Raw genomic sequence first — 27,746 nt, forward strand, 5'->3', positions numbered from 1 at the left:
AATGTACTTTAACGTGGTCACAGTTGCAAAATAATATACTTAGCCATGGGAGTCTATTATAATTTATTTAAAAAAAAATCATTTATCGCTCCGCGGTATAATACATGATGGGTACGGGTGATTTTACAATGGTGCATTGCATTACACAGTGCTAAAAATAACTCATGAAGCATGAACTGATGACGTTGCATTTTACGGACACTAATGAGTGACGAGACTCCGCGCATGCGCACTCGTTGCCATGCAACTTGCGACGCCTACCAAACAATCACCGCGGAAAAAATATCAATGCCGTTCAGCTGACTGAACTCAGTCCTTGTTCAAGTGATATCCAGACATATCTCTGTCGTCTTCGCACTGTTCGAACCAGCCGTAAAAGGTAAGACTCGATTATAAGACGGATACCACGCCGACCGCTCAGATCATCAGAGAGTCAAATATCGTCGTTCTTTTTTGTGTGGGAACGATTAACCTGTGACTCTGTTTCAGTTTTAGAGTAGACTGACGATTGAAGGGACATGTTTATTAACAAACAAATGCATTCCCGAGGCACCTTAGTGTAAATGGTATTCTAATCAGGGCAACATTTTGAATTGCAAGCAGTGCATCGGCTGGTATAACGTTCGTGCGATTATTTAAATTAGCGAACCCAGCCCACAACAACTTGTCGATGAAGAAAAAAAATCATCGTTTTATTTTTAAAATACGCGTTTTATATCGCGTATAAAGCCATTTTTTACTGGACAGCCTGTACTGGTATCTAATAAAACCATCTCGTTATTGTTATATTTATTATTTATTTGACCGACATGGAAGTAACAAACAAGTAAAACCTAGCTATAATATCAGTAATTATGTTTTTGACTGTAAATTTCCTATTGTTGACACGTGTTGTTATGTAGATTGAGGTGCCAGTCACAATAATTTGTGTGCTTGGCGTGTTGTTGTTATCTTTGTGGTGTTAGTCCATGTACATAAAAAAGCCAATATAAACAACAAATTGCCACATTAAACTTGATGTTGTTGCCCAGGAGATGAGTCAATTGCCAATAACTTGATTTGATTATCGGGGCATATTCTAACAATTCCTGAATGCAATTGAAGACAGTTATTATGCAGTAATTATATTGACATGTCTTTGAGTGGCTTAGTAACCAGGTTGTACCACCATCAATTGTATCATGGTAATCCTATGAATATAAGCTTGTTTTCATTTCAAAATGTAGCTGCTGTCTAAGGATTTTGTCCCTAACCTCTAAACATTGCCAGCCGTATTATGCTCAATTCGTCTATTCGGTATTTATGTTAGGACTGACATTTAAAGTTTCTGACCTTGAACATGAATACTGCAATTTAACAACAAGTGTTTAACTTTTATTGATTTCATGATCTTGTATTACAAAGATTTTTTTCAATCCTTTGTGTGTAGAAGCTGGGCATGAATGTATTTGAAAGGGCCTCTGAGGCTGACATGGTACTTAATGTATTCGGAAACTTTTGAATTGGGCCATTCCAGTTTATATCTGCACCCCCCTGTTGATGAGCTTGTGTGTTTACTTCATACAGGGTATAATTTCCATGGGTGTATAAGTCATACAAAGTTTTATTTCCAAATCACCATTCACCATACAGTAATGGAAATCCAAAACTATAGTTCCTACTTATGGTGTTGATGAGTTCCTTTGTGCCACCATACAGAGTAGGATTTCCAAATATAACTCTCATCATATGCTAATTTACCAAGTTCAAAATTTTATATTTGATAATGGAAATCCAAACTAGTCCTGATTCACGGTGTTGATGAGCTCATTCGTGACACCATCCTTATCTAATGTCAGTAATAATTATTTCATACTGGCCCAATTTTTTTACCATATACAGTCAGAATTCCAAGTTTTTTTAGTCATACTGTTGGAAATCCAACCTCATCAACCAGTATGTGGCGAGATAAACTAAGCCATATTTTATTTAGCAGCCATAACTGCCTGGATTTCCAGAAATTTGTTTTCCATGCTCGTCTCATACAGTGCTGGAAATCCGACCACATCAACAGGGGGGGGGGGGTGCAGATATAAACTGGAATGGCCCATTGTGATAGTGCAGTACTCTCAGCATATAAACCACAGTCTATGAACATTTTTTTTTCAGCTTTATAAATATTATAAACTCCACAGTTCAAACTAAAACAAAAAGTTCTACACTAATACACTAGTGTTTGGTTCTGCCATACATGAGGTTTTAAAGTACTGTAGAATACTTTATTTTCACTTGGAATTAATTTTCACTATTTTCTCTGAAGGAATGATTCAGTGAAAATAAAAATCCAGCGAAAATACCTTTTTTCCAATATTATACATTTAACTCATCAGAAATCAGTGAAAATAAATTCCATACAAAACACTCGAATAGTGTTCTCAGCGAAAATGAACAGCAGCTAAAAGAAAGTATTTTACAGTACAAAACAGTGCTGTAAGATTACTTTGTGAAATGTCTCTCATAAACTATTTTAAATAACACATTATCGTATTGCATTAATTCTCATATTTTAAATTATTTTGTTCTTTTATACAGGGTAATTCACTATGGGTCGGCTTCCCTGGGGCAGGAAGAATCCTCATGTTTGTGCCAGTTATGGTCCAGATACTGATCTCATGAAGTTCTATTCCACTATTTATTCAACAAAGTATGGCAAGGATCCATTTACTCCCAGATATGGAAAGCATGTTGGAACCGGTTACCAGTCAAACTTCCGACCTGGAGTGTATTACACCAAAAGACTGGATGACTTGGACAATCCAGCTATGGGGTAAGAAAAGAAATAAATAACCACACATTGTGTACATAAACAAAAAAATGTCATAACAATTCAGTTTTAATGATAAAATTATTATAATTTTCCCCAAATCACTTTATTGTGCTATTGTATACCACTTCAATTTTACAAGAGATAAATTATGTGAGTCAGTTAAAACTGTCATGTTTACAAACAAGCATCTACCCATGAGCCTTTGTCTTCTTAGTGTGTGTCGTTATCATCGCTTGGGACTCAATTCCCGCGTGTGCGCAGGTGACGACCCTCTCACTTTAAAATAGTGAAATTTTGTAGCAGTAAAAATGTTTCTGAAGTCCAACAAAATTGAGTGTTGAAAGCATTTTAATGCAGAATTAACTGAGTTACTTATGCAGTAATAGATTTTAATTTTAAACCATAAATCTGTTAATTTCAGACGTATCGTAGCTGACAATTACCACTCTATTACAACTAAGCATTACCAATCGTCCAGAGATTCCGACGGCACTGACCCCTTACCATGTAATCTACACATGCCTGGGAGTGGGTTCGTTCGCCAGGTTCCCATAACAACACCAATAGTGCGAGATGTAAGTAGAATTAATGTTAAAACTCTTTGTATGGTAAATTACTGTATGTCTTCACCCTAGTCTCTCACTTAACACCTACCATACAAACACCAAATGTACAAACACTGGCTAGTCCTATTCTATTGACTAAGGGTGTGGTCACTGTATATCTGCACTACAACAAAACATTTAGTTCTGGTTATCTGAAGCTTTTACAAAACAGACATAGAAAGCATTTTCTCCTGCTTTTTTTGTCAAAAATTTGTTTTTTCTGCATGTACACACATCATAAAATAAATTGCATTACATTTCATTTTAAAATGTACATCTTTTAAACCTGAAACGAGTGCAATATTTTGATGTTATACATATAGGTATCTCAGATCACAGAGAGACTGTGCTCAGATGGACTCACTCAGATTTGTTCATTTCGTTATGATATCTTCAATTCTCTAATTGAAATGTGCATTGCTAACAGTGGAGCTTGCTTGTTTGATATTTCGTTCTTAAATGAAAACAAATATTTAATTAAAAGTAGCTTTAAATAATATATAGATATAGATGAACACTAAAGTGTAACTGTATTGATTTGTGTTTTATATTATTATTATAATAATCAATAATCTTTCCAATTATAGGTACATAGTGTATGTGTTGATACGCGTGACCATGGTCCCGGAATAACTGCCAGTGGTGTATTACCTAAACACAAACCACGATTACATCATCTCAGATCCAAAGACCCAGTAGAACTTGAAAATGTTGGACACGTAAGTTTATTTATTAATTTTTTAATATTGAGAATTAAATATGGTATTATTGTTTTTATCATCGTGTTGACTGTTCTCTTGACCTATGAATGGTACCATGGTATTGAACAGTAGACACGATGTGGCACACGTAGGGAATAAAACACTATTTTAGGAAAAAAACAACTCAGCTCTCTCGCTCTTATCAAGGTCTCGTCAGCCATATCCTAAAACTAAACTACTGTATTTCCCATCATGCTCTAGGCATTATTGTGGTAAACACAGTAAAGTGAAGTTCAATGACTGAAATAGTATAATATAAAAACAATAATTCCAGTAGAAGGAAATTTGTCTATTTTCTCTTGGTTATTTTTATCCCCACACTTGTTTGACATGTTTTGTAGCCTGTTGGTCAGGTATTTGACGTAACTAAAATCAAAAATGTTAAGTTCCTGCTACTATCGCTACTACCTGGGTCTTCCCAGGGATGGCTAACATGGCCTTTAAATACAATCTGACAAACTATAGGATTATGTCCACTCATTCGATAACAAAAATCAAATCGAATGAAAACTTGACTTTAACTTTTCAGATATGTCACTTGTGGTTTATAAATTTACAATCCCTGATCTGAGCAAAGTTCACTCACCAGACATGTGACCTAATTACTGGTATCTACAATGAACTTTATTAACTAAAATTTTTCTTCATTTTTTTAGCTCCGCTGTCGACTTTGTCGAGCGGAGCTTATCATATGAGTGATTGTCCGTCGTCGTCGTCGTCGTCCGTGTCAATGTTTTACTTTTTCGACTTCTTCTTGAAAACTACAAGCCTGAATGCTTTGATACTTGGTGTATATGTACCTTGGGTAGACCTCTCTTAGGTTTGTTCATTTCATGTTGATATCTTCAATTCTCTAATTTTGGTGAATATTTTTGTCATTTTTGGTAAAAAGTGATATTTTCGACTTCTTGTTAAAAACCGCAAGTGCAAATGCTTTGATAATACATATATAGGTACTACATGTGGACCTCTCTCAGATTTGTTCATTTTGTAATGATATCTTTAATTCTCTAATTTTGGTGAATATTTTTGTCATTTTTGGTAAAAAGTGATATTTTCGACTTCTTGTTAAAAACCGCAAGTCCAATTGCTTTGATACTACATATATAGGTACTACATGTGGACCTCTCTCAGATTTGTTAATTTCGTGATGATATCTTCAATTCTCTAATTTTGGTGAATATTTTTGTCATTTTTGGTAAAAAGTGATATTTTCGACTTCTTGTTAAAAACCGCAAGTCCAATTGCTTTGATACTACATATATAGGTACTACATGTGGACCTCTCTCAGATTTGTTAATTTCGTGATGATATCTTCAATTCTCTAATTTTGGTGAATATTTTTGTCATTTTTGGTAAAAAGTGATATTTTCGACTTCTTGTTAAAAACCGCAAGTCCGATTGCTTTGATATTACATATATAGGTACTACATGTGGACCTCTCTCAGATTTGTCTATTTTGTGATGATATCTTCAATTCTCTAATTTTGGTAAATATTTTTGTAATTTTTGGTAAAAAGTGATATTTTCGACTTCTTGTTAAAAACCAATAGTTCAATTGCTTTGATATTACATATATAGATACTACATGTAGACCTTTCTCAGATTTGTTCATTTTGTGATGATATCTTCAGTTCTCTAATTTTGGTGAATATTTTTGTCATTTTTGGTAAAAAGTGATATTTTCGACTTGTTGAAAACTGTAAGTCCGATTGCTTTGATATTACATATATAGGTACTACATGTGGACCTCTCTCAGATTTGTTCGTTTTGTGATGATATCTTCAATTCTCTAATTAATTTATTTTGGTGAATATTTTTGTAATTTTTTGGTAAAAAGTGATATTTTCGACTTCTTGTTAAAAACTGTAAGTCTGATTGCTTTGATACTATTCATATTGTTCATTTTCTAATCATGTCTTCAGTTCTTTAATTGAAATGTGCATTGCTAACAGCGGAGCTATCTCAGTCGATAGGCTGCTTGTTTACTGTTTCTTGTAAATTCATGCATGGTATTGTGGTTCATAAAGTCACTTTACCCTGTAAAGTATACAGATTAAATTCAGTAACTCAGACTATCCTACAAGATTTTGTTTACATTATTTAAGAAGTGTATGACGTTACAAGTATGTAAACACTCAAAACAGTTTACAATGAAAGTGTTAGGTTGGTACACTAGTATAATACATTTAACTTACATACTGGTATATTGTAAACTGTTTAATTGTTACGCTGTTTTGATTTTTCATGATTTGATGATTTCATGGCATTCATTGAGACAAAAATTTGCAAAAGTCACTGATACTCTGTCTTAGAACCCCAGACAAATTTTCACTGACTCACAAAAATAGTTTCTTGCTGAGTTAAAGTGATTATATGAAACATGAGTTTCTAATAGAATAAAAATGGTTATGTACATAGTAATATATTTATGTTATTAAAAATTGATTTATCTTTTGTGCAGTTAAAAGTTATTTGAAGAAGAAAGAATTTTGTATGATGGAAATTCAAAATTCTATTAACAAACTGAAATTGTCAGTCTAATGAATCACTGAAGTTTGAGCCTCTTTACATAAAATTCCCTTTTTTTCGATTATTATCTGAGATGTGTTACCTGACCTATATATTTCAAATAGTCTATTGTTATGTTGTCGCTATTGCTCTCCAGGTCAATAGATTGGAATTACAAACTATTTGGTTCCTGTCATTGCCTTTTGTTGTTGTGATCTCATTGAATTAGTTGCATTCTTGTCCTGTCACACATACCTGCTTGGGAATATACTGTGTATTCAGAAGGTCAGAGGTCAAACAGTGATTTAGTGTGCTTCGGGTCATAGGTTTATACTAGTGTTGTGGAGGGGCTAATAAAACCTTAAAATAATTATGATTGGCTGAGAATCGGCCATCATCACATGGTGCTATCAAAATCTCAGAGAAAACCCTGTGACTGCATACAATGCAAGTCTACTTTTTACAATTAATAAGGAAAAATAAATATGCAAAAATACATACATGTAGCCAATATCAGAAATGAAGATAATTTAAGCACAAAAAAATAGGTTCCAGAAAACCACCTGTTGATTCGAAAAAGCAACAAGACTTTTTTCCCCTCTTCATTTTAGAACATGAATAATTGAATTATTATGATTTGTTTACAGGGTCCAAGGTTCATGTCAACGGAGACACATGAACGGTTCCAGGGTATGCCCCATGCCAAGTGTAAGTATGAATAGTATTACTCTGTTTTTTTAAAGTGTTTTCTTGCTGTGCTAATGATTTGTAACATAGTAACTATTTAACAGTGTTAATTATAAATGAGCATTACGTCATTAATTTATTCATAAGGTCCTTTGATTCAGTCATTGGAGTGAAATATAATCATAAAAATTACGTTCATAGAATAAACCTGCATTTGATGTTGCCAAGACTTTGTCAAAAACAAAATAAAAAGACACGATCTTCAAATTGCCAGTCTTGTCACTTGCATTTGTTACCAGACTTTCATTTGTCATGGGTATGCAATCATAATAAACACTTGAATTAGTAAACAAATCCTAAATAATAACTTTATTTTTTTTATTGCACATTATTTGGCATTTATAATTTGTAAACGTGAATAAATATTGCCGTGCATTTCTAGTGTACGTATTATACTTTAGTATTATCCGACCATTTCAATAAATGGTAAAGTGTTTAGTTCACTATTCTATAAAACAAACTGCACAGACTATAAATACCACAAGCTTGAACTTCACTTTTTGGGTTTTGCTGCAATTAATACACAGCTTTTAAAATTGGATTAAAAACAAAAGTTTTGGTGATGGAAATATTGAGGGCGCTATTCATAATCAATAGAGGGAATGCTAATCACTGTTTATGCTTTTCACTTTTTTTAAGTTTGTTCGTCTATAGAATTAAATAGCTTGGAATCTATTAATAATTTATTTCAAAATTTATTCATTTGTGCAACAACAATCATAAGTGAATCATATTGTTCGTTTCATGTTTTTGTCTAAAAATGATAATCAATTGCATATATAATCAAAATTATACAATAATCAATTATAATAACAAATTTATTTTTATATATTACTTATTTTATTACTGCATGCTTGTTTTCTTACTAACTGGGTGATGTGTTTTCTTCCTTTCTTTGCTGCATGATAACCAATATAATACATTTTTTTTAAAAATGTGTCATTGCCACGCACTTTACGTGTCTTACATTGGCGTGATTCATTGACGCATGCTGACTTCATTATACATGTGTTCTCTATGCAGTACATGGTAAGATAATCAAATAAATATGTTTTGTAATCATTTAATCTTAAAAAATCCCATCAATGTTAATTTGTCACAGTTGTCACGAAGCATGGGTTCATATGTCATGTAAACAAATAATGTATTTGATTTGCGTTGTTTACATCACATGGTACCCATGATGCAGTGCGGCAACTGTGCGCTTCAAGTTAGATAAATTCCTTTATACACGTAGTATTGTTGGTATTTTATTCTCCATAGCGATTTTACTATGTTGTCAACTTTCAGTGGATTTGATTTCTAATTCATATCAAACTCTTTTAATTATTCTGTTGACAAATTGTGCATATAGTAAAACGGGTATCAACTGACTGAGACTGAGATATTATTATATATGCAGCAATTTCTATGTGCTATGTGCTAAATTTTGACTTTGAAAGTCGGTGACCTTTCACCTCCAAAGTTCAAGTTCTATACATGTATTATCCATTTGACATTTTTCAAGTATATAATAATGTACAACATAGTGTTCATTAGTTTAGTTATATGTTTAAACAATAATATAAGATGCTGTCTGTAATTGTTATAGATTATAGAGTATAGTTTAGAATAATGTAGGATAAGTATAAATTTCTTAATAAATTAGTATTAAACCCTTTGAGTGCCCAAGTCAACTTAAGACACCATTCAATAAAATAGTACCATTCATAGTATGTTCTCTTCTTAATGAAATGGTGTGAAGATTTCAAAAATAGAAGCATTGTCACATTTTGTTTGTTAAATATTAAATTGAGTGAAAATTACAGAAAAAAATTACCTAAATTTAAGCTGGAAAACAATATGGTGCTCAAAGGGTTAACATTGTTAACAGTTACGGTAACTTATTTTATTGTCACAGTAATTTTATGTCTTTATTTTAATGGTGGGCACGGATAACACTCACAGGCACTGAACGAATGTACAGAACTTGTTTTTAAATTTGAACCTCAAGCTGAAATGTATTTCATGACCTGTATTCAATTCAGAGTGGCCTACAGACAAAGGGCTTAACACTGCAGCGAAAACCACATAGTTTTTGTTTCCATGGTAACAAGTTCAGGAACCCCATCAATTTGTCATCATCTCCTTATTATTTTTTTGAACTTTTCTTTCAGCAAAATATCTAGAATTCTTATTGTTGTTTCGTTGTTGTCCATCTTTTTCAGAAATTCAGATTTCGTTAATTAAATCAAAATCATAGTCCATCCAGTCACTAATGAGAAAATTGATATGTACTGTGTCAATGAAGTAATTTATTGTACCAAATTAATATGTTTAAAAGTTAGGGCAGTGCGTGTGTTTGAATTTCATGTGAATGACAGGTATAACTCGAATGTATTGTATATTGAACATGACATGCAATACGACCACTGCATTTCAATAAACAAACAAATATGTTGGCTATTACTTATTTGTGTGTTTGTTGTTTACTTCCTCAGTGAATACACAACATAAATCGGTGGGCAATAATGAAGAGACGGGATATACGCACGCTTATAACATTGAACCAATCACCTTCCATCCTGCATCGCCACATAAGAATGTTAGACCTGTGAGTATTGCAATTTGATTTGAATATATCGACCAATAAATTTGTTTGTTTTAGATGAATTCATTTATTTTGGTCCAATGAGATCAGTTGTAAAAAGTGACCTGAATTAATGACCAATCAAGCTGTTCGAGTCAGATAAGGCCTGTTTATTTAACCAATAGGATTATTTGTTATATATTGTTCTGTTTTAAAACTAATAATTTATTTAAAACAACAGGGTTGGATGACAGACAGACCAATTGGTAACAGGACTATTATGAAGACTGACTACCAGCCATCTGAATACCTACGTGTGAGTAAAAGTATCCCAGTCTACTCAAATAATAGAACTGCATATATATTAGGGCAGACAAAAAATTATCGTTCAACTGAACTGATTATGAATAATGACCTCATTCCATATCATATTAGATTGATCTATATATACACACTGATTTGTATGTGTTCTTGTTTGTTTATTCATACAAACAATGTTTTTTTTTTTTCAGGGAAATGAAAAATTACCAGTTGTCATAGACCGTTCTACCAGGGACACTGGTTTTACACGAGAAGTGGCCAAACCTCTTTACGTTAATCCAATTCCCGGTAATGTAAGTATTCAGCAATAAACCTTGTTTTAAAACTTAGACTTCTATCTAAGTATTTTCATATGACTGATCGCCATGTTCTGATCTCGTCAATAGGCATACACCAAATTACACGATGTTCCAGAGGCTGCTCGTGCCCGAATTCAAAAAGGAGACCCAGCTGAGTATTTGAACCTGACCCATCCCAATAACCATTCATCTATGGCTATGAAAGCTTTCCAAGGTCAACAGAGACCATCACCAAGTGAATGTGATAGACTGGCAAAAACTGCAATTGGTTTGAAGGTATGTATACTGCCATCTAGTGTTGGAATGTATTATGCATTTGTTTTCATAAAAATGTGTTGCTCTTGATTTTCAGCCATGGATATTTTTTAGCATACATAATAATAATGACCTAATTTCAAATAATGCCATGTGTGTCACAGAAAAGAAATATTAATTATAATATTAATAATAATTGCTTGGATGGCCTTCTATAGATAAACTTGCAGTGGCTTTTTTTTCACAAAACAATAACAGATATATTTGCATATTAGTGAATGATGCTGAAGTGAACAAAATTCTAATTTTATTTCATTTTATTTAGGAATCATCCGGATACAGTAGTAACCAGGATAAGGAGGAGGCATACGGTGAAGATGATCCAAGGAGGTGGTTGACACACTATGATACAAGGTATGGTATATAGCTAGTCAGCTATGGTGTATTCCTAATATATCACTGTCCACTGTATAAATACACAAAGTATGTGTTCTCAAACCGAAGTGTATTAATTTGAAAACTGTAGATTTGTTGATGGAATTTAATTTCACTGAAAGCCGGCTTTTGATTCAATATGTAGTATAGAAAACACGTATGTAAAAGATAAATCTTTGTAGACATATTCGTATTAAAAAGCTCCATTGGGTTCTTATCAGATTTAATTTTTAATTTTTCTCACTTATCCTGAGGATGTTGTATATATGTTAAAATAACCTTAATTAATTTAGCAGTGGAACTCAATCAAAAACTTCTCAAAATATTTAGCTTCTTATCATCATGTCAGTTTGAAATCTGTATCTCACACATTTTGTTGTCAATTTCTTGTACAGTTGAAGTGTGCCACATATGATATGGAAATATTTGTGATCTGTTCAAAAGATGTTTTGGCAATTATGCAATAAATGTTCAACATATACCTAGAAAAGTGTTCTTTAAATAATCAAATCTCGAACGTTCATTGTAGAAATAATTTAAGTAGATCATATCATTAAACATTTGTGATTTCATGACTTTCAGGTTCTGGGACATGAATCCTAAAGGTAAAGCGAGAGCTGGACGTACATTTGGATCAGTCATGGAACATTTACCGAATGGATTTACACGTAGTACAGCAGTTCATTCACTGGGTGATGATATTGACACCACGGCACAGCTACGACATTTACATCCATACGTTGCAAGGTAAGATATACTGCAGTATAGTGACTGTGGTGGTCCACCATAAGTACTGGTTCAGTTTATAGTGATTATTAAACATTATTAAAGCAGGGGAATCATCACCTGCGCATACGGTTGACGACTATAACGTGATGTTGTTCACACTTAAATATGTACCAACAAGCCTTTTCTAAGACTAAATTTCCATGCGTACGTAGCTGACGACTCCCCTGCACTTTAAATAAACTGTTCATTATAGACAAGTGGTCTTTATATGGAGGTTGATTAATGTAAAAGATTACAAATATTTTTTTTGTTTGAGAAGCAATTCATCAACAGATGACAGATTAAATCAAAAATGCAATTATACAACCATCATTACAGTCTTACATGGGTTTATTTGACCAAACTGGTGTCGTAAGGGTTACTACTGGTCACATTGGACACATGGCCTTCATTTATCAGATTAAAATATAATCCTACCCCCGATAGTTTTGGATTTTTTTTTTCATTTTTTGATCTAGTATTTCTTTTTTGATAGTTTTTTGAAGTTTTGATAATTGCGAAAGCCAATGGCGATAGTTAAAAATATACCAAATCACAAGTACAGAACAAAAAACGTAAAAAAAATATAAAATAAGTAAATAAAAATAGTAAAATAAATATATAAAATAAAATACACGCCGTACAATATTTTAAACAGGTCGATCCTTTATATACATGTCACATGTAAATTACATTGACGCTTGCCAATGTGGTTACTATGGTTACTAATACAAGTTTGAATGTACTACAACTTTATCTGTAAAAGCACATTAAATAAATGTAAGGTTGAATACATGTCATAATAAAGATTTCTTTTTTCTTCTTCTAGGAGTATCAAGGCAACCGATACGTTCTATGATGATCACACGCATGATACAAAGAAACATCCACATCCACCACTCCTTACAAGATCTTTAACTGTGGCTTAAATATGAACTATTGCTAGTGAAAATTGTACCTTTGTGTACATTTTAACGACACAAATTTCAAATGAATTGTTTAAAAGTGGGTTTTGAGAGAGAGTTACAAAAAATTGCTGCTAATATTTAAAATAAAAATTACTGTGGCAGAAAATACTGTAATTATGTATTATGTATTTATGTATTATTATGTAATTATGATTCAATCACGAGTTTCACCTAAATAATGAGCCAAACAAAAAGCTGCCTTAATGTAATTGAAATCATGGACGTTCAATTTGAGACAAAGTTTCTCCAACTGTTACAAGTACATGTATGGTAACAATTATGTCTTTATTGATATATTGGATTTCTTGTGAAGTAGGTTTTTAAATACATATATTTACTACAGAAAAGTAGTAAGTATGTATATACACAAGTGGAGGTGTAGAACTAATTATGAACCTTATTGGAGGTGTATAACTACATGTGTATGTACATCTGAATAGAGATACAATTATATATACATGTATAACTATCTGGAGGTATATAACTTTATATACACCTAACTGCAGGTATATAATTACACATTGACCTCAAATATTGAACTGACCTCTGAATTGATAAATACAACAATTATGAGTGGGATAATTTGTTTTTGCTTTTGTGATTTTTTTGCACATTGTCGTAATATTGTTATTTTGTAAAGAATTTGTTTATTCCTTTTTTGATCCATGATGCTTGTGGTGGATGTTGTTTCTGTGGACAACCACTTTCATTGCCACCAGTTAATGGATTAATACGCTGACAGAATTGTGGTTATTGTTTTTATATTCAACACAAATATTTGCATCTCAACAAGATGCAGGATTAGAATTAATAAAAATGAAAATTTTTCAACTTTATAATCAAATAAATTGTTTACATAAATCAGTAAACAAGAAACATTGAAAAAAGTTAAAAGCTGCAAAACTGACAGTTGTGTTAAGTGGTAGTTGGTGATCGTAGTCTTTGGTAATTATTCAATAGAAGCAAAAAAAAATAGTTAATCAGATACTTCTATGTCTGGTTATATGAATGACTATCAAGGACTATGATTACCAGTTTCCATCTATCTACAATAAATATTGACAGTTTTGGTTAATAGGAAACAATTTTACAAAGCTTTCATCGTATAAAAACCCGGTAATAGACATTGGTTTGTAGAAATAATTCTTGTTATTATATCATGTAATATAACGTTGTGATGAGAAATATTTGGTGCAATTTTCCAGGTCCGTCCATTTTGTTGTAAAATCTGTAGAGGAGTTTGTTGTTTACATTATCACTCCAAAATGTTAGCACACCGCTCTGATGCTGAGGTTTGTGTTATGGTGATGGTTCTAATTGGGTAGTATTTGTGAATGCCAAGGTGACTCAACTTTAACTTTCTGTCGTTTAACATGAATTACATTATCACCTTGTAGTACAGATAGAGTGTGTCTATATACAGTATGTACAAATCGGAATTCTTCATTGATTTGCATATATCCTTATATGGGCATCATACAACATGACACATATGTCACATGTGAGGGAAATGCAGAGATAAAAATTAACTGCGGTATCATGAAATGTATTTTGTGCAAATTATGAATACGAGTTGGTTGCCTTTAACTGTACTTTATTTTCGCGTTTTTCTCAGCATTGTATTTCAACCCATTTTACATGTATGTGTGTGACATTAACATATTACATTTTTTTGTATAAAATTACTTGTGTGTATATGTGTATTATTTCTGTTGATTTTGTTGATATTATTGTACATAATGCCATAGTTACAATAATCAAGAAGACTTACTTGGGCCCCGCTCACCGTAACTAATTAAATATTAACATCGCCCTTCCAGGCCCTCCCCTATTATAAGTGTACATGCCCTCTTCAGAACACGTATCTGGAAGTACAAAAATACTTACATTGGATATTGAGGGTTAGGGTTTGGGTTAGGGGCGGTGTTTATCTTGTTATATTTCTTGTAAAAAGCCAAGAATTTTAGAGATTCATTTGTAAATTGAAATTTCAGAAGGAGATTAGCACAGCAGCGGTGTGATTCAAAACATCGGTGGCACACATATAGAAAAGATGTACATAGTGTGCTGCTCACACTTTCCTCTTGAAATTCATGAGGTATAAGTCAACATTTCGGGAAAATGATTCTTAAATATTTGTCAGAAAATAGGTTTTGGGGGGCTAAATTTCGGCAAAAATTACCGGAAATGATATCCTTTCAGGTTGTTAATTTTTCTATAACATTCCATCACAAGTAAATACTTATTATGTGCAAAATTTACAAGACATATAAAATACAAAAAGAGAATTTTCGTTGCTTATAAAGATGTCAGTGAATGCGCTTTATAAACACTCTGAAATCGATTACCACTGAACTTCCATGTCAATACATAGACCTTTGAGATATTTCTAATGTCAAAGGTCAAAGTGATTATCTATTCAAATTCATATTGATATTACTTCAAGTCAAATAAATAATTTTATCACTTTTGATCTTTTTCTATGTTTCCGTACGTTCCAGAGCTATGTCTATAGTAATATTTTAATGTTACTTTTATTAGAGACATGCTTTTCAGGGGAACTTAAAAACAAAAGTCTTAATAAAACAATCAGGTATTTATTTATTTTTGTATATTTCTTTTATTATTTTGTTATTATTACATATATCTTATTTTGTATTATAACTATCTTCACGTCACATTGTATAACATCTTTTGTATTTTCGCAACTACCAACACTTTAAAACTCTGCCTGCAAAATAAATACATTCAAATAAAATAAAGTAAATGATTAAATACAAATTTTTGGAAAAATAAATGAGCGAAAAAAAACAAAATAAATTACGATCTTGTTTCAATCAGACTGGTTTGACCCAGTCATGGTGCTTAACTTGTTCATTATATCGTTCAATAACTTATGTTATTTCATGATTATGAAAAAAATAATATCAACTTTTCTGTACTGTTGTAATTAATTATTCTGTCTTTATTATTAAATACGCCAGTGAACCAGGTAGATGCAGCATATTTTGTTAACTAGGGTTGCACTTTTACGTGATATGAGTAACGAAACTTTGTTGGTGGCGCCCAGGGGCGGATCCATCAAAATGTATTGGGGGAAGGTCTAACCCTATAGGTCGAAGACACGGGACCGTGCGATTCGGACGATGCTATGCGTAATCCAAATGCATTTTCATGCGTTTGGGGGACATGCCCCCTCTGGATCCGCCACTGGTGGCGTCCCTCTAAATCTGACATGTAAAAACATGAGAGACAGGGCACTTGATAGAGAATTAAAAGAAGAGAACATTTTAGGAGAATTATAATCGTTAAAAAATCTAACTAAAACTAGTCGAAGGAAAACATAATAGCAGCTGTATACACATGCGTGTGTAATGTATCGAATTTCATTCAAGATGAAACGTGACTACAATCATAAATGTAAACAAATCACGACAATTAAATGATATAATTTATTCTTTGAGCTGTATTGGTGAAGATATAAATAAAAATGCCTTTTCAGAGAGCAGACCTATTTCAAATGCTGACCGGATTTATTGGGATATTCATATCGTGTCCATGGGATAATCGTTTGTTTCTTGTTGAATCAATGCACAGACGGTATATTCAAGTTCATTTTTGGTTCAGAAATGTGAATTTCACTTTGAATATGCTGTACTTCATGATATTGGACATCCTGTCTCAACGAATATCTAGACATAGCAAGGAAGAATAGTTAGGTAACTATAAGGTTATCTAACACTATACATGAATATGAAGTTAAAACTCAAATGGCAATATTCAAGAAAATACCACTAATCCGGAATAGTCCCCTTTGGAGGATGTCGTATTCCATAAAAAAGGTATACGGGGTTGTGGGCGACTGAGTATCATTTTGACACCAATAGGTATAGAAGTGGGTATCAATATTGACACGTTTATGGTCTAAAAGTGGGTTGTATTTTTAAAATGCAAAGGTTCGAGAAATGTCAAAAAATTGTTGGGAAAACGCCTAAAAATGTACTTTGGAAGTCGTCTGAGACCGTTTCCCAACATATAGTGCCGTACGTATTTTTGAACTCTTACCTGTTCTATATATTAAGATCAAACTTTTTGAATATTTACAATTACCTATTTTACTATACGCATCTGAGTTATGGGGTTTATCGGTTAAGACAGAAAAGTGGGACACTTGTGTTACTGAAAAATTCCTTCTAAAATATTGCAGGCTCATTTTAAAAAGTAATAATGGAAGTAGTACAACAGGTTGTAGACTTGAAACTGGCAGGCTATTTTTAATTTCCAAGATTCAAATTCTAGCCGTTAAGTGCTACTATCAAAATATTAAAAACAACGGTCTATTTAATTTAACTTCGATGCGGTTAGAGAATTTGAAAATCACTGCTGAATGCATTAACACAATTAAAGACCTGTACAATATTCAATTAAAGACCTGTACATTATTGATTTTCTGATTGTTTCTAGTAATGTACTCTATCAGAAAACTGAAAACCATTATACTAACATGTGAACTAATAATATCAGGAGACAAGATACAAAAATCAATTCTTACAGACTACTTAAAAGTGATATTAGTCCAGCTAAATACCTACAACTGTTATTGTTATTCTGTGGCAATAATTATCATGGATAACACACGAGATCAATAAAGGCAAATTAAACGAAATGGTATATTAGAGAGTTTTGTCTAATATCTAAATTATGACAAGATATTCAATTAATGTCTCAATTGAAACTCCAATTAGAGTAGGTAAACACAAAAAAATCCCATCAAATATCAGGATTTGTGATAAATGTAGGACTGATGCTATTACAGCGATGAAAGGTATATTATGTACGCTGAATTTACCAAAGAAATCCCCACTTTTCAGTCAGAACACCATATCATAATTAATCATACTAACCATTCTAAACTAATTAGACACGTGACACGGTAACTGAAAGTGTTTTGAGAAACACAAACTGTATTATTTTTTTACTGTCTGATCTTATGTTATTTTAAAGTTCTGTTTTTTTACTTCTTACCTTTCTTTTATTACTTACAGGTAAATATGAATATGTAATTTTTAATACTGAATAAATGCCCGAATTATTTACAGTAATTGACTGATGAGGAAATATGTTGTTTATTTGTTGGCACGTTCAGTCGGTTTGTCGTAGTCACATTTCGGAAACTTTCTCGAACCACGAATCACTGTGAAGCATGGCAGCTAAAATATCTGTCGAAAAGATTGATGAAGATCTACTGACATGTTCTGTTTTTTTTGGAACGTTAAAAGAATCCAAAGATTTTACCATGTTACCATTCTTTCTGTGAACAGTGTTTGGTGAAGTTGAAAGGACCACGTGACACGATTACATGCCCAAACTGCAGACAACGCCTTTCTGTGAGTAATATGCAACAACTTCCACCAAGTACGATAATTAATTCTGTCATAGATATTATTGAACAGGAAAGGCATCGAGGTGATAAAACATGCCATGGTTGTGAAGAAAACTCATCAACAAACAGGTGTGTAGACTGTGCTATGGATTTGTGTACAACGTGCACCAAAGTCCACAGTGAAATGCCAGTTAGTCGACATCATCGTATTATGACTATTGAAGAGTTTAAAAAGTCCAAATTAAGAGACAAACCGATATCATTGCTTGCAGTTCACTGTACATCTCATCAAGACAAACTTATTGAACTTTACTGTGAGAAATGCCAAGTACCAATCTGTCATTTATGTTTGAGGTCAAATCACAAAGGTCATACAGTGATCGACTTACAGGGGACTGCAGATACATTCTGTAATATGGCAACGGATCACATAAAACTCTTGGAAGCAAAACACAGTGAAGCAAAAAAAAAGCAAAATAAATGCCACAAGACAATCAGAAGAATTAACAAAACAACATTTGCAGCGAAAACAACAAATAAAACAACATTCACAGGAAACTATTGAGAAATTAACAAAAATAATAAAACAGGAAGAAAGCAGTCACTTGAGTAAATTAAAAACTGATTATGAAAAAATTAATGAGGAAATCAACAAAACAAGAAACCAGTATGAAACAACTGAGGAACTACTGACAAGTACAATAACGTTTATAAACAATTTACTAGAATATAGCAGTGCTGCACAGCTGATGAAAACTAGTAAAGACACAACAAATCAACTGGAAACTATGATGTCACTTGACACAACATGGAATGATAAAAATAAATCACTTCCACGGTTTTATCCTGGCGACATCACACTGAAAGGCATGCTGGGAACATTTCAGTCTATGGAGGTAGATTCTGTCTCACATTCATATCAGCAAACACAAAAATCATCACATATCAATGCACCAATGAAATTAGAGAAAACCATTGGGGGACGAGGTAAGGCACCAGGGATGTTTGTTACACCACTTGGAGTGAGCATCAATATATGTGGTGATATTGTGGTGGCTGATAATGGAATAAGAGAGTTCAGATTATATATATCTGTGGCACACCAAAGTCACAGTTTCAATTTACAGGATATAGTAAACCAGTCAGACCCATAGATGCAGCAGTATCAGTAGATAATACATACTTCATTACAGATGGGTCATGGGTACTCAATGAAGGAAATAATCAGGTGAGTGTATGTAATCAATATGGGAAGGTTATAAAGTGTTTTGGTGGGAAAGAATTACAGAATCTGTGTGGAATTGCTATCAACCATAATAATGGTATTGTATATGTGGTTGATAGAGATGCACATTGTATAAGATTATATGAAATAACAGGTTTTAAGTATATTAAGTCAGTTGGTAGTAAGGGTCAAGGGTCATGTCAGTTCAAATACCCACGGTTTATACTTATTAATAGTAAGGGGTGTCTAATAGTCTCAGATGCAGGGAACGATCGTATTCCGGTTCTCACATCTGATGGTGTATTTATGTTTGCATTCAGTGGTCGACCAAATGACAAGTTTAACTGCCCATGTGGAGTTACTACTGATAAGAATGATAATATTTATGTATGTGATTACAGCAACCATAGAGTGCAGATGTTTAACAGTAAAGGTGTATTTATAACCAATATTTCTAGTGGTAGAGAAGTATTGCTTCGACCTACAGCTGCAGTAATTACTGATGATGGTAAAGTTGTAGTCACTGATTGCACGTATTGTATTAAAATCTTTTCATAATGGAACAACGTTGTCTTTATGACTATATGTTTTTAATGATGTACAACTTAATTAAAAATTATTCCTTCATCTGATTGTGCAAATTAGACATTTTAATATTGTGTAAACTGCAGAAATTGCTATGTTTGTGTATGACAGTTGGGAACTTTAGGGAATGGAGGATTTAGAAAAAAAAAGTCCATTAGGAAAATTTTACAGGGGAATGTTTCTAATGGTGAACCACTTACTGAGCTCTTCTCTTTGAAATGTTTATTTTCAATAATTGTTTTGCATCTGTTGTACAAGTTGCATGGGACCCACATCATACACAGTGGTTTGTAGCAAATGTGGCAATTTAAAAGTAAAAATGATCACGTTCTCAAAGCTATAAACGACTTATATAGCAAAGGGATAAACAACGAGGCATAAACAACGAGGAACTTTAATGGTTTTTAAGGAAGACATAACAATTTCAAAGCAATAATTAAATATGCGAGTGAATTATTAAGACATAAAATTAAGGTTGAGATTGATTTAGTTGTAATGAATATTTTACCACTGTAAGGCATCAAACATTTGAAATCTTGGGAGGAGTGAACAATGTGACTCAAAGATGGAAGGGAAAGGTATATTAAGGGAAAAAATTGTCAGGCGTTGTTGTTGTCGTTGTTGTCGTCGTCGTCGTTAATAATTGTTATTGTGTGCATAATAACTTTACTAATTCTATTCCAAACTTCATCTAACTTGATCACCTTATTCATCAGTATAAAGTCTTCCCTGAGTTTGAACAACAGATGTTCTGTATGAAAATATCATGCAAAAATTGAGAAAATCTGATAATTTTTTTTGACTGTTTCTACTTGACTGATCACTGGTGATACACATCAAAGGTCACTGATCTCAGTGATCTCATATGCATTGTTGTATGTGTTCAATGAAGCAAATCATTTATCTTGTAATAATATCCTTGGTAATGTATCCCCCAAATCCCATGGGAATACTATACTGGGTTTCAAAACCAACTCATGGAGAGATTTTGTGCACAATCTGATACACATTTGCAAACCTACCAATAAAATCTTTACAGAAAACAAGATGTCAGAAAATCAATATAAGCACTCCTATGAACTGGGTGCCAAACTTTGATCAAGATCTGAAGCTAATAGAAAATCTGTTTAGTTCAAAGTTATCAAATCAAAAACAATACATAAAAAGCAAAACGTTGCATCCACATTTTGAAAAGAAAATTGTACTAAAATATATGTATTCTTTATTTGACAAACAGTTCATTTGACAAATGAAAACTCACAGGAATATGTTTCAGCTATTAGAACAGAATGATAGAGTTTTTATAATACTACCGTACTTCCCCGAGTATAAGCCCATGGGTCTGAACATGTAAAATCAGAAAAAATAAGGGATGGGCTTATACTCGAGGACCACCTCAGAAAAAATAATATTTTGGTGCGTTTAAAACTGTAACCATCTTCGCAGCCTCAAAGTATTATCCAAATTACATTTTTCGTTCACAGCGAAAATATTACGTCTTTTTGATAAAACAAAAATGCAAAACGAGCCATCAATGATTTCAATGATGCTTTTTACAATGAAGAAACAAATATGAACAAAAAAATTATTACAATACGGCTCACATACCGCCTGAATTTATGGTGCAACAATGGGTAGGGTCTGTGGGAGAAGGGTCGAAGGCAAGATCGTACGCAAACTCTCGATACAAAGCTATCCGTCATGGTTTCATCATAATTTGACCTGAACAACTTCCTTTGACCTATCAGGTCGATCACGTCTTTCGTTAACCAATGAAAATGCTCTGTCACACAGTCGAAGTTTTCCGATTATTGACAAAGTATTTTTATCAACGCAATGCGGAAGTGTATTACTGCGATGTTAAAATGCGATCTGTTATCATGGATTTCGACAAAATACGATAACTTTTTTCTCTAAAAGCTGTTGATTCGCAATTTTCGAAAGGTAAACTGAGGGCGAGGGAAGTATTTAAACCTTTCACGGCCGCCAACAAGTCATGTCGAAAAATAGTTTGCTCATTCACACCCCATTCACGATAGTCTCAGTGGACAAGATTATTCGGAAAAGTAAAACAATGATAGTGACCAGGTCTTGACAATCACATTTTTGCCGTTTGAGAAACTACTAATCAAAAGAAATATGGATTATTTCAGTATTGCAACATCGGGGTTGATCCTGAGTGAATAACAGAATAGAAAACGTGCGAACTATGTACGTTCGCCCGCCGTGCACTCTGAAATAAATGCGAGTTTCCTCATAAAAGCTGGAACCAAACTGCTGTACCAATCATAATTTTTATGCAATGAAATACACTTTTTACATGCATATTTTAATAAATGTCGTCGACGCCCGGTAAAAACACCTTGGGCCTATACTAGAGGATGTTCAAAAACAGAGGGGTTGGCTTATACTCGGGGAAGTACAGTAGTTTAAAAACACACTTCTCCCTCCAATGGACACCAACTAACTATTTAAGTTGATTTGCATGCAAAGCAGAGCTTGCAGCATGATAGCTATTCATAGAGGGTGTTTTTTTTACTTTTCATATAACACAGTACCGTAGTCACACAATGAGGCAGTTCATATTTGTCTCAGTGATTCATTAATTTTTGACAGACACCTGTACAAAATACTTGGACAAAGGCCAGCTAGAATTTTCTGTTATCTTGCATGTTTTATGAATCTATTCATGTCTAAATGCCGCACTTTTGTCTGCGATGAGGCATTTGTTTTTATACTAAAATATCTGAATTACTTTAAATAAAGCTGGAAATTATGTCCCTTAAAATAATTAAACAAATAAGGCACAAATGTTTTTGTAAGATATTCACATCTTTTGAGGACATTTGGTAGACTGATTCCCCACTGTTGGTTCAACCCCAAAACTTGTTTGTATTCAAAATTAATTATGACAATGCATATTTATATTGAAACAAACTATGATAAAGGGAATTATATTATATAACAAAGGGCAAGGTTACCAGAGTTCAACTATGTTTTGTTCTTGTCTGTACATTTTTGTTCTTCACTTTTGACAAAATTGTAAAGATCTTACATGCAATTTTTCTCTCTTGATATCTAGTTTTTTTATATCCTGCTTTATGGCAATATGGAGTATAGCGATGTTGAAATGTTATGTTGATTAGTTTTCCCATGATGCTCTGTTCAACATGGCTGCTGTCGTAGTCATATCTTCTGATCCATCCTGTACTGCCCATGATATCCAATCCCTCACAACATTTTTTTTTAATTTTGTTTTCAACACATTCCACCCCAACCCCCATGATTTCAAATGGTTGACACCTGAAACATACAATTTGTAAGCAATTACACCTACCAGATCTACCCCTGCAAAGAGTTTGATCCATTAAACTGGTTATGCGTTTAACTTGAGGGGTGCTTTTATCTTGACCGGGTAAGCTTGAGTGAATCAGTCAACGAACACTGTTGTAAATTGTGATTTAAAGTATTTGCATGTTATACTTCGCTTAAGAAAGTAAAATAAGGCTTCAGTATTTTTGTTTTATTTTTGGAAATTCTGGAAGTGTTAAATGAAGCTATATTGTGTTTTTGCAACAAAATCACTCAATCACAGAATTGTTAAAATTCTGTAGAAAATGTTGACTTACCTTTCAACCAAGCTGATTAAATAAAAAATCATAACTTGATATGATGATGAGAGATTACGAATGTGAAAAATACTGTCAATGCAAATAAATGGTGTAATAATATGAGGTTATTACGAGGATGCACGAAGACAGTAAAGCAGGAGTATCGACCGACGCGCAACGGAGGTTGATGCAATCGTGTACTGTCTGAGTGCATACTTTTCGGTATCTTCATAATAACTTTAATATTATACATCTTTTCCTCCCAAGGATACATCATTGGAATGCCGAAATACAAAAAGTTAGGACAGATTGAGCGAACTTATTTGTATGGGATCATGTTTGTTTTTATTATAAGAGGACGCTTACGCACTTAATCATTTTATATGTGGAATTCGCATTTCCTAATATGGTAGGATGAAAATACCCAGTGCAATACCGTAAAATTACAGCACGCTGTAACTTATGGCGTTACGGTGACAGATGTATAATAATAGTCCTTATATCATTTGTATCCTTGTTAGGAAGGAAAAACAACTAAACTGACCACATAAATTACAAAAAAATTGTTATGTGAAATATTTAGTTTACTAATGCATATACATGATCTGATCTTGGGGTTACTGACTTTATTGTTTTTAATAAAACATTTTGCTATTTGTATTATTGTTGTTTTTTCATCTTTATTATTTAAAAAACATATTTTAGTCTTTAGTTTTTGCTAAATGTGGAGTTGCATAAAGATCACATGTTAACATAAAATGTTCTTCATCCTCTATGGTATTTTTCTCACAAAATAAACTTATTATATCTCCTAGTTTATATTTGTAGTTTATGAGCACTAATCCTTAATTTTGACAGTGATGACTGTGTTTTTGAATACATGTAACTAGTTTTCAATGTTTTCATTTCTCTGTAAGTGCACACATTTATTTTTGTTATCTCTCCCTTGTTTTATCATTGTCTAAAATCTGTTTACAATTTTTTCAAACTTAGTTTTTAGTTTTCCTGGTATTATTTTATAATAACATTGTTCATGTTTTGGTGTGTTACTGAAAATAATATAAATGTTGAACACGACTTATGCAATAATGCTACTGTTATTGTGTTATTTTTCGTAAAATATCCGTTAATAATTTAAAGAAAATATATTTTATATCTGTTTTTTTCCTCGATGGTAGATGTATTGGCGATGGAGCTTTGGACTCCATTATTTTGTGTATATTTACATATGCAAGGGGATTGCCATAGTAACTGTAATTCCTCTGAGACAGATTTAATTATTAAGGTGCCACAGTTGGGACATATTGTTGTGTTCAATGTGACAACTCAGAAAAAATACATCATTTAAAGCGATTTAAATTGAAACCTCATGTTAGCACTCTCTTTTTATATTATTTTTTTAAAACTTGTTATGTGAAGTTGAATTAACACTTCGTTGACACTTTGCGTAACACCACTTTAAGAACAAGAAAAAAAATACATATTTTTTAATAAAAAATGTGAATTATTAGAAGTAGGTACCCTGCACTTACATTTTTGGAGAGTACTGCGGGTTCAAACCATTAAAAATATTTGCAATGTAACTGACCTTCGGGGACAAACAGGGCCTCCTAACTTTGTGTATATTGTTTACAAATCGAACTAAATTCAAGAAATACTCTACAGTTAATTTTTAATTACTCACAATCAACAATTCATAGTGTATATATTGGACAGTGAACCATACAGATTCAACTTTAACATCTATATAGTACATGGAGGTGTAAAGAATTACAAACTATTTGGTGTATGTCATTGCATTTTGTTGTTGTGATCTCATTGAATTAGTTGCATTCTTGTCCTGTCATACATACCAACTTAAGAATATACTATGTATTCAGAAGGTCAGAGGTCACACAGTGATTTAGTGTTTTTTGGGTCATAGGTTTATACCAGTGTTGTGGAGGGGCTAATAAAACAATAATTATGATTGGTTTAGAGTCAGCCATCATCACGTGGTGCTATCAAAAGGTGCTATCATAGTTAAACTGTAGGTGACTGCAGGTGTACATACTGAATGTAAGTCTATATTTTACTATAAATAAGGAAGAATAAGTTTGCAAAAATATTTTTGTCTTTTGGTTTTACATGTAGCCGATATTAGAAATGAAAATAATTTAAGCACAAATAAATAGGACTTAAAAAAAACACCTGTTGATTTGAAAAAGCAACACAATTTTTTTGCCCTCTCCCTTTTAGGCACTGAATAATTGAATCATTATAATTTGTTTACATGGCCCGAGGTTCATTTCAACAGAGACACATGAAGGATTCCAGGGTATGCCCCTATGCCAAGTGTAAGTATGAATAGTATTACTCTGTTTGTTTAAAATGTTTTCTTGCTGTGCTAACTATTTGCAACACAGTGACAATTTAATAGCGTTAATTATAAATGAGCATTACGTCATTAATTTGTCCCCGTTTGGACGCAGTCCGAAAACGGGGACTAATGTTTTGACCCTTGTGCGTTCGTGCGTCCGTGCTTCAGTCCGTCCGTGCATGCGTCTCTCTGAAATACCTACGTCAACCATAATCAAACTTCACACATACATCATACATGATATTATACATATGCACATCAATTTTTTTTACGATTTGATTCAAGATGGCCGAATGGCGGCCATTTTTGTGCTAAAATATCATCGAAATCAAGCATTTTGCGGCTGTTTACAGATGGGTTTTGTTCAAACTTTGTATATACATTAGACATTATGGGATATTGATGCAAATAATTTTGTTTTTCGGATAAGTTCAAAAATGGCCGACTGGCGGTCTTTTTGTTTCAATGAATGTGGTTCTCGTGCCATATCTCTGACTTGCTTTGACTGATTATGTACAAATTTTAAATATTCATTATGCATTATGTCATAGATATACAGATATATCATTTAATTCAGATCAGATTCAAAATGGCTGACTGGCGGCCATTTTGTTTCAATACATGGGCTTCTAGACCCATATCTCTGACTTGCATTGACTGATTATGTTCAAATTTGAAATATTCATTATACATCAAAATGGCTGATTTTGTTTTAATTAATGCTGTTCCAGAGCAATATCTCTCAATATGGACAAGTATTTGTTTGATGATCAGATACAAATGTCAATCATTTTAATATTAAACAATCATCATAATTATATTCCTGATATGATTATATTCCAGCTATATTACTATAAACAAAACTATATATCTTAAATTCGATAACTAACGAGGACTGTGTCATGCATGGCTTGTTTATTTATAGGTTCTTCCCAGTTGATCTTAGCCAGTCTGTTGAAAAAAATGGGAAACAGCATTTCAGTAAAATTGAAAACCGTATTGTAAACAGCATAGTCTTACCGGCGAAATGAAATCAAAACAAGACACTCACCTTTCATAATGTTTATTCCCCACCCTGTTTGCTTTTTCTGTATTTTTCGTCCTTCAATCCCTCAATCTCATCTAGTTGGTCACCAGTTAAACTTAAAAATCGTTTTTTCTTTGTTGGAGGTTTGCAATCCATTTCAAAGTCACAACACATAGGACAAGACATGTTTTACAAGTAAACACAGCGTTCTGGCGTTCGTTAGGTTTGTGTGACGAACGACGATCACCCAACGACCGATCGCGACACTCACAACTTGGATCTCGCCATAAATAAAAAGCAATAATATGGTTATATAATTTTCAGATGTTTTAATTCGGTATTTTCTCCATTATTTTTTTCGAAAATCAAATATTACCGGTTTTATGTATTTTCGCATTAAGTCAACTCATGTTCCAGGGCCACTTTGTTTAGCGTGACTATGCATTATCAGCCAATATACCAATAATTACATATGCAAATTTTGTGTTTGGACCAATCAAATCGATGGATT

General features: G+C 32.9%; 2 protein-coding genes across 2 annotated transcripts; both read left to right on the forward strand.

The window, feature by feature from the left end:
* Positions 1–242: 242 nt before the first annotated feature.
* LOC100372546 (stabilizer of axonemal microtubules 4-like) lies at positions 243–13,159 on the forward strand. Its single transcript, XM_002740280.4, has 12 exons — positions 243–379; positions 2,572–2,806; positions 3,228–3,381; positions 3,999–4,130; positions 7,331–7,391; positions 9,911–10,023; positions 10,241–10,315; positions 10,512–10,613; positions 10,707–10,895; positions 11,200–11,288; positions 11,892–12,056; positions 12,907–13,159. Exons 2-12 carry the CDS (start codon positions 2,583–2,585, stop codon positions 13,004–13,006), a joined length of 1,404 nt encoding a protein of 467 aa, XP_002740326.2. The 5' UTR covers positions 243–379; positions 2,572–2,582; the 3' UTR covers positions 13,007–13,159.
* Positions 13,160–18,441: 5,282 nt separating this feature from the next.
* Positions 18,442–20,211, forward strand: LOC146735452 (uncharacterized). The gene is made up of 3 exons (XM_085505858.1): positions 18,442–18,883; positions 19,155–19,415; positions 19,556–20,211. Exons 1-3 carry the CDS (start codon positions 18,442–18,444, stop codon positions 20,209–20,211), a joined length of 1,359 nt encoding a protein of 452 aa, XP_085361984.1.
* Positions 20,212–27,746: the final 7,535 nt, after the last annotated feature.

This window comes from Saccoglossus kowalevskii, chromosome 12 (genome assembly GCF_978046115.1).
Source record: "Saccoglossus kowalevskii chromosome 12, keSacKowa6.1, whole genome shotgun sequence".
In the NCBI taxonomy this organism is placed as follows: Eukaryota; Metazoa; Hemichordata; class Enteropneusta; family Harrimaniidae; genus Saccoglossus; species Saccoglossus kowalevskii.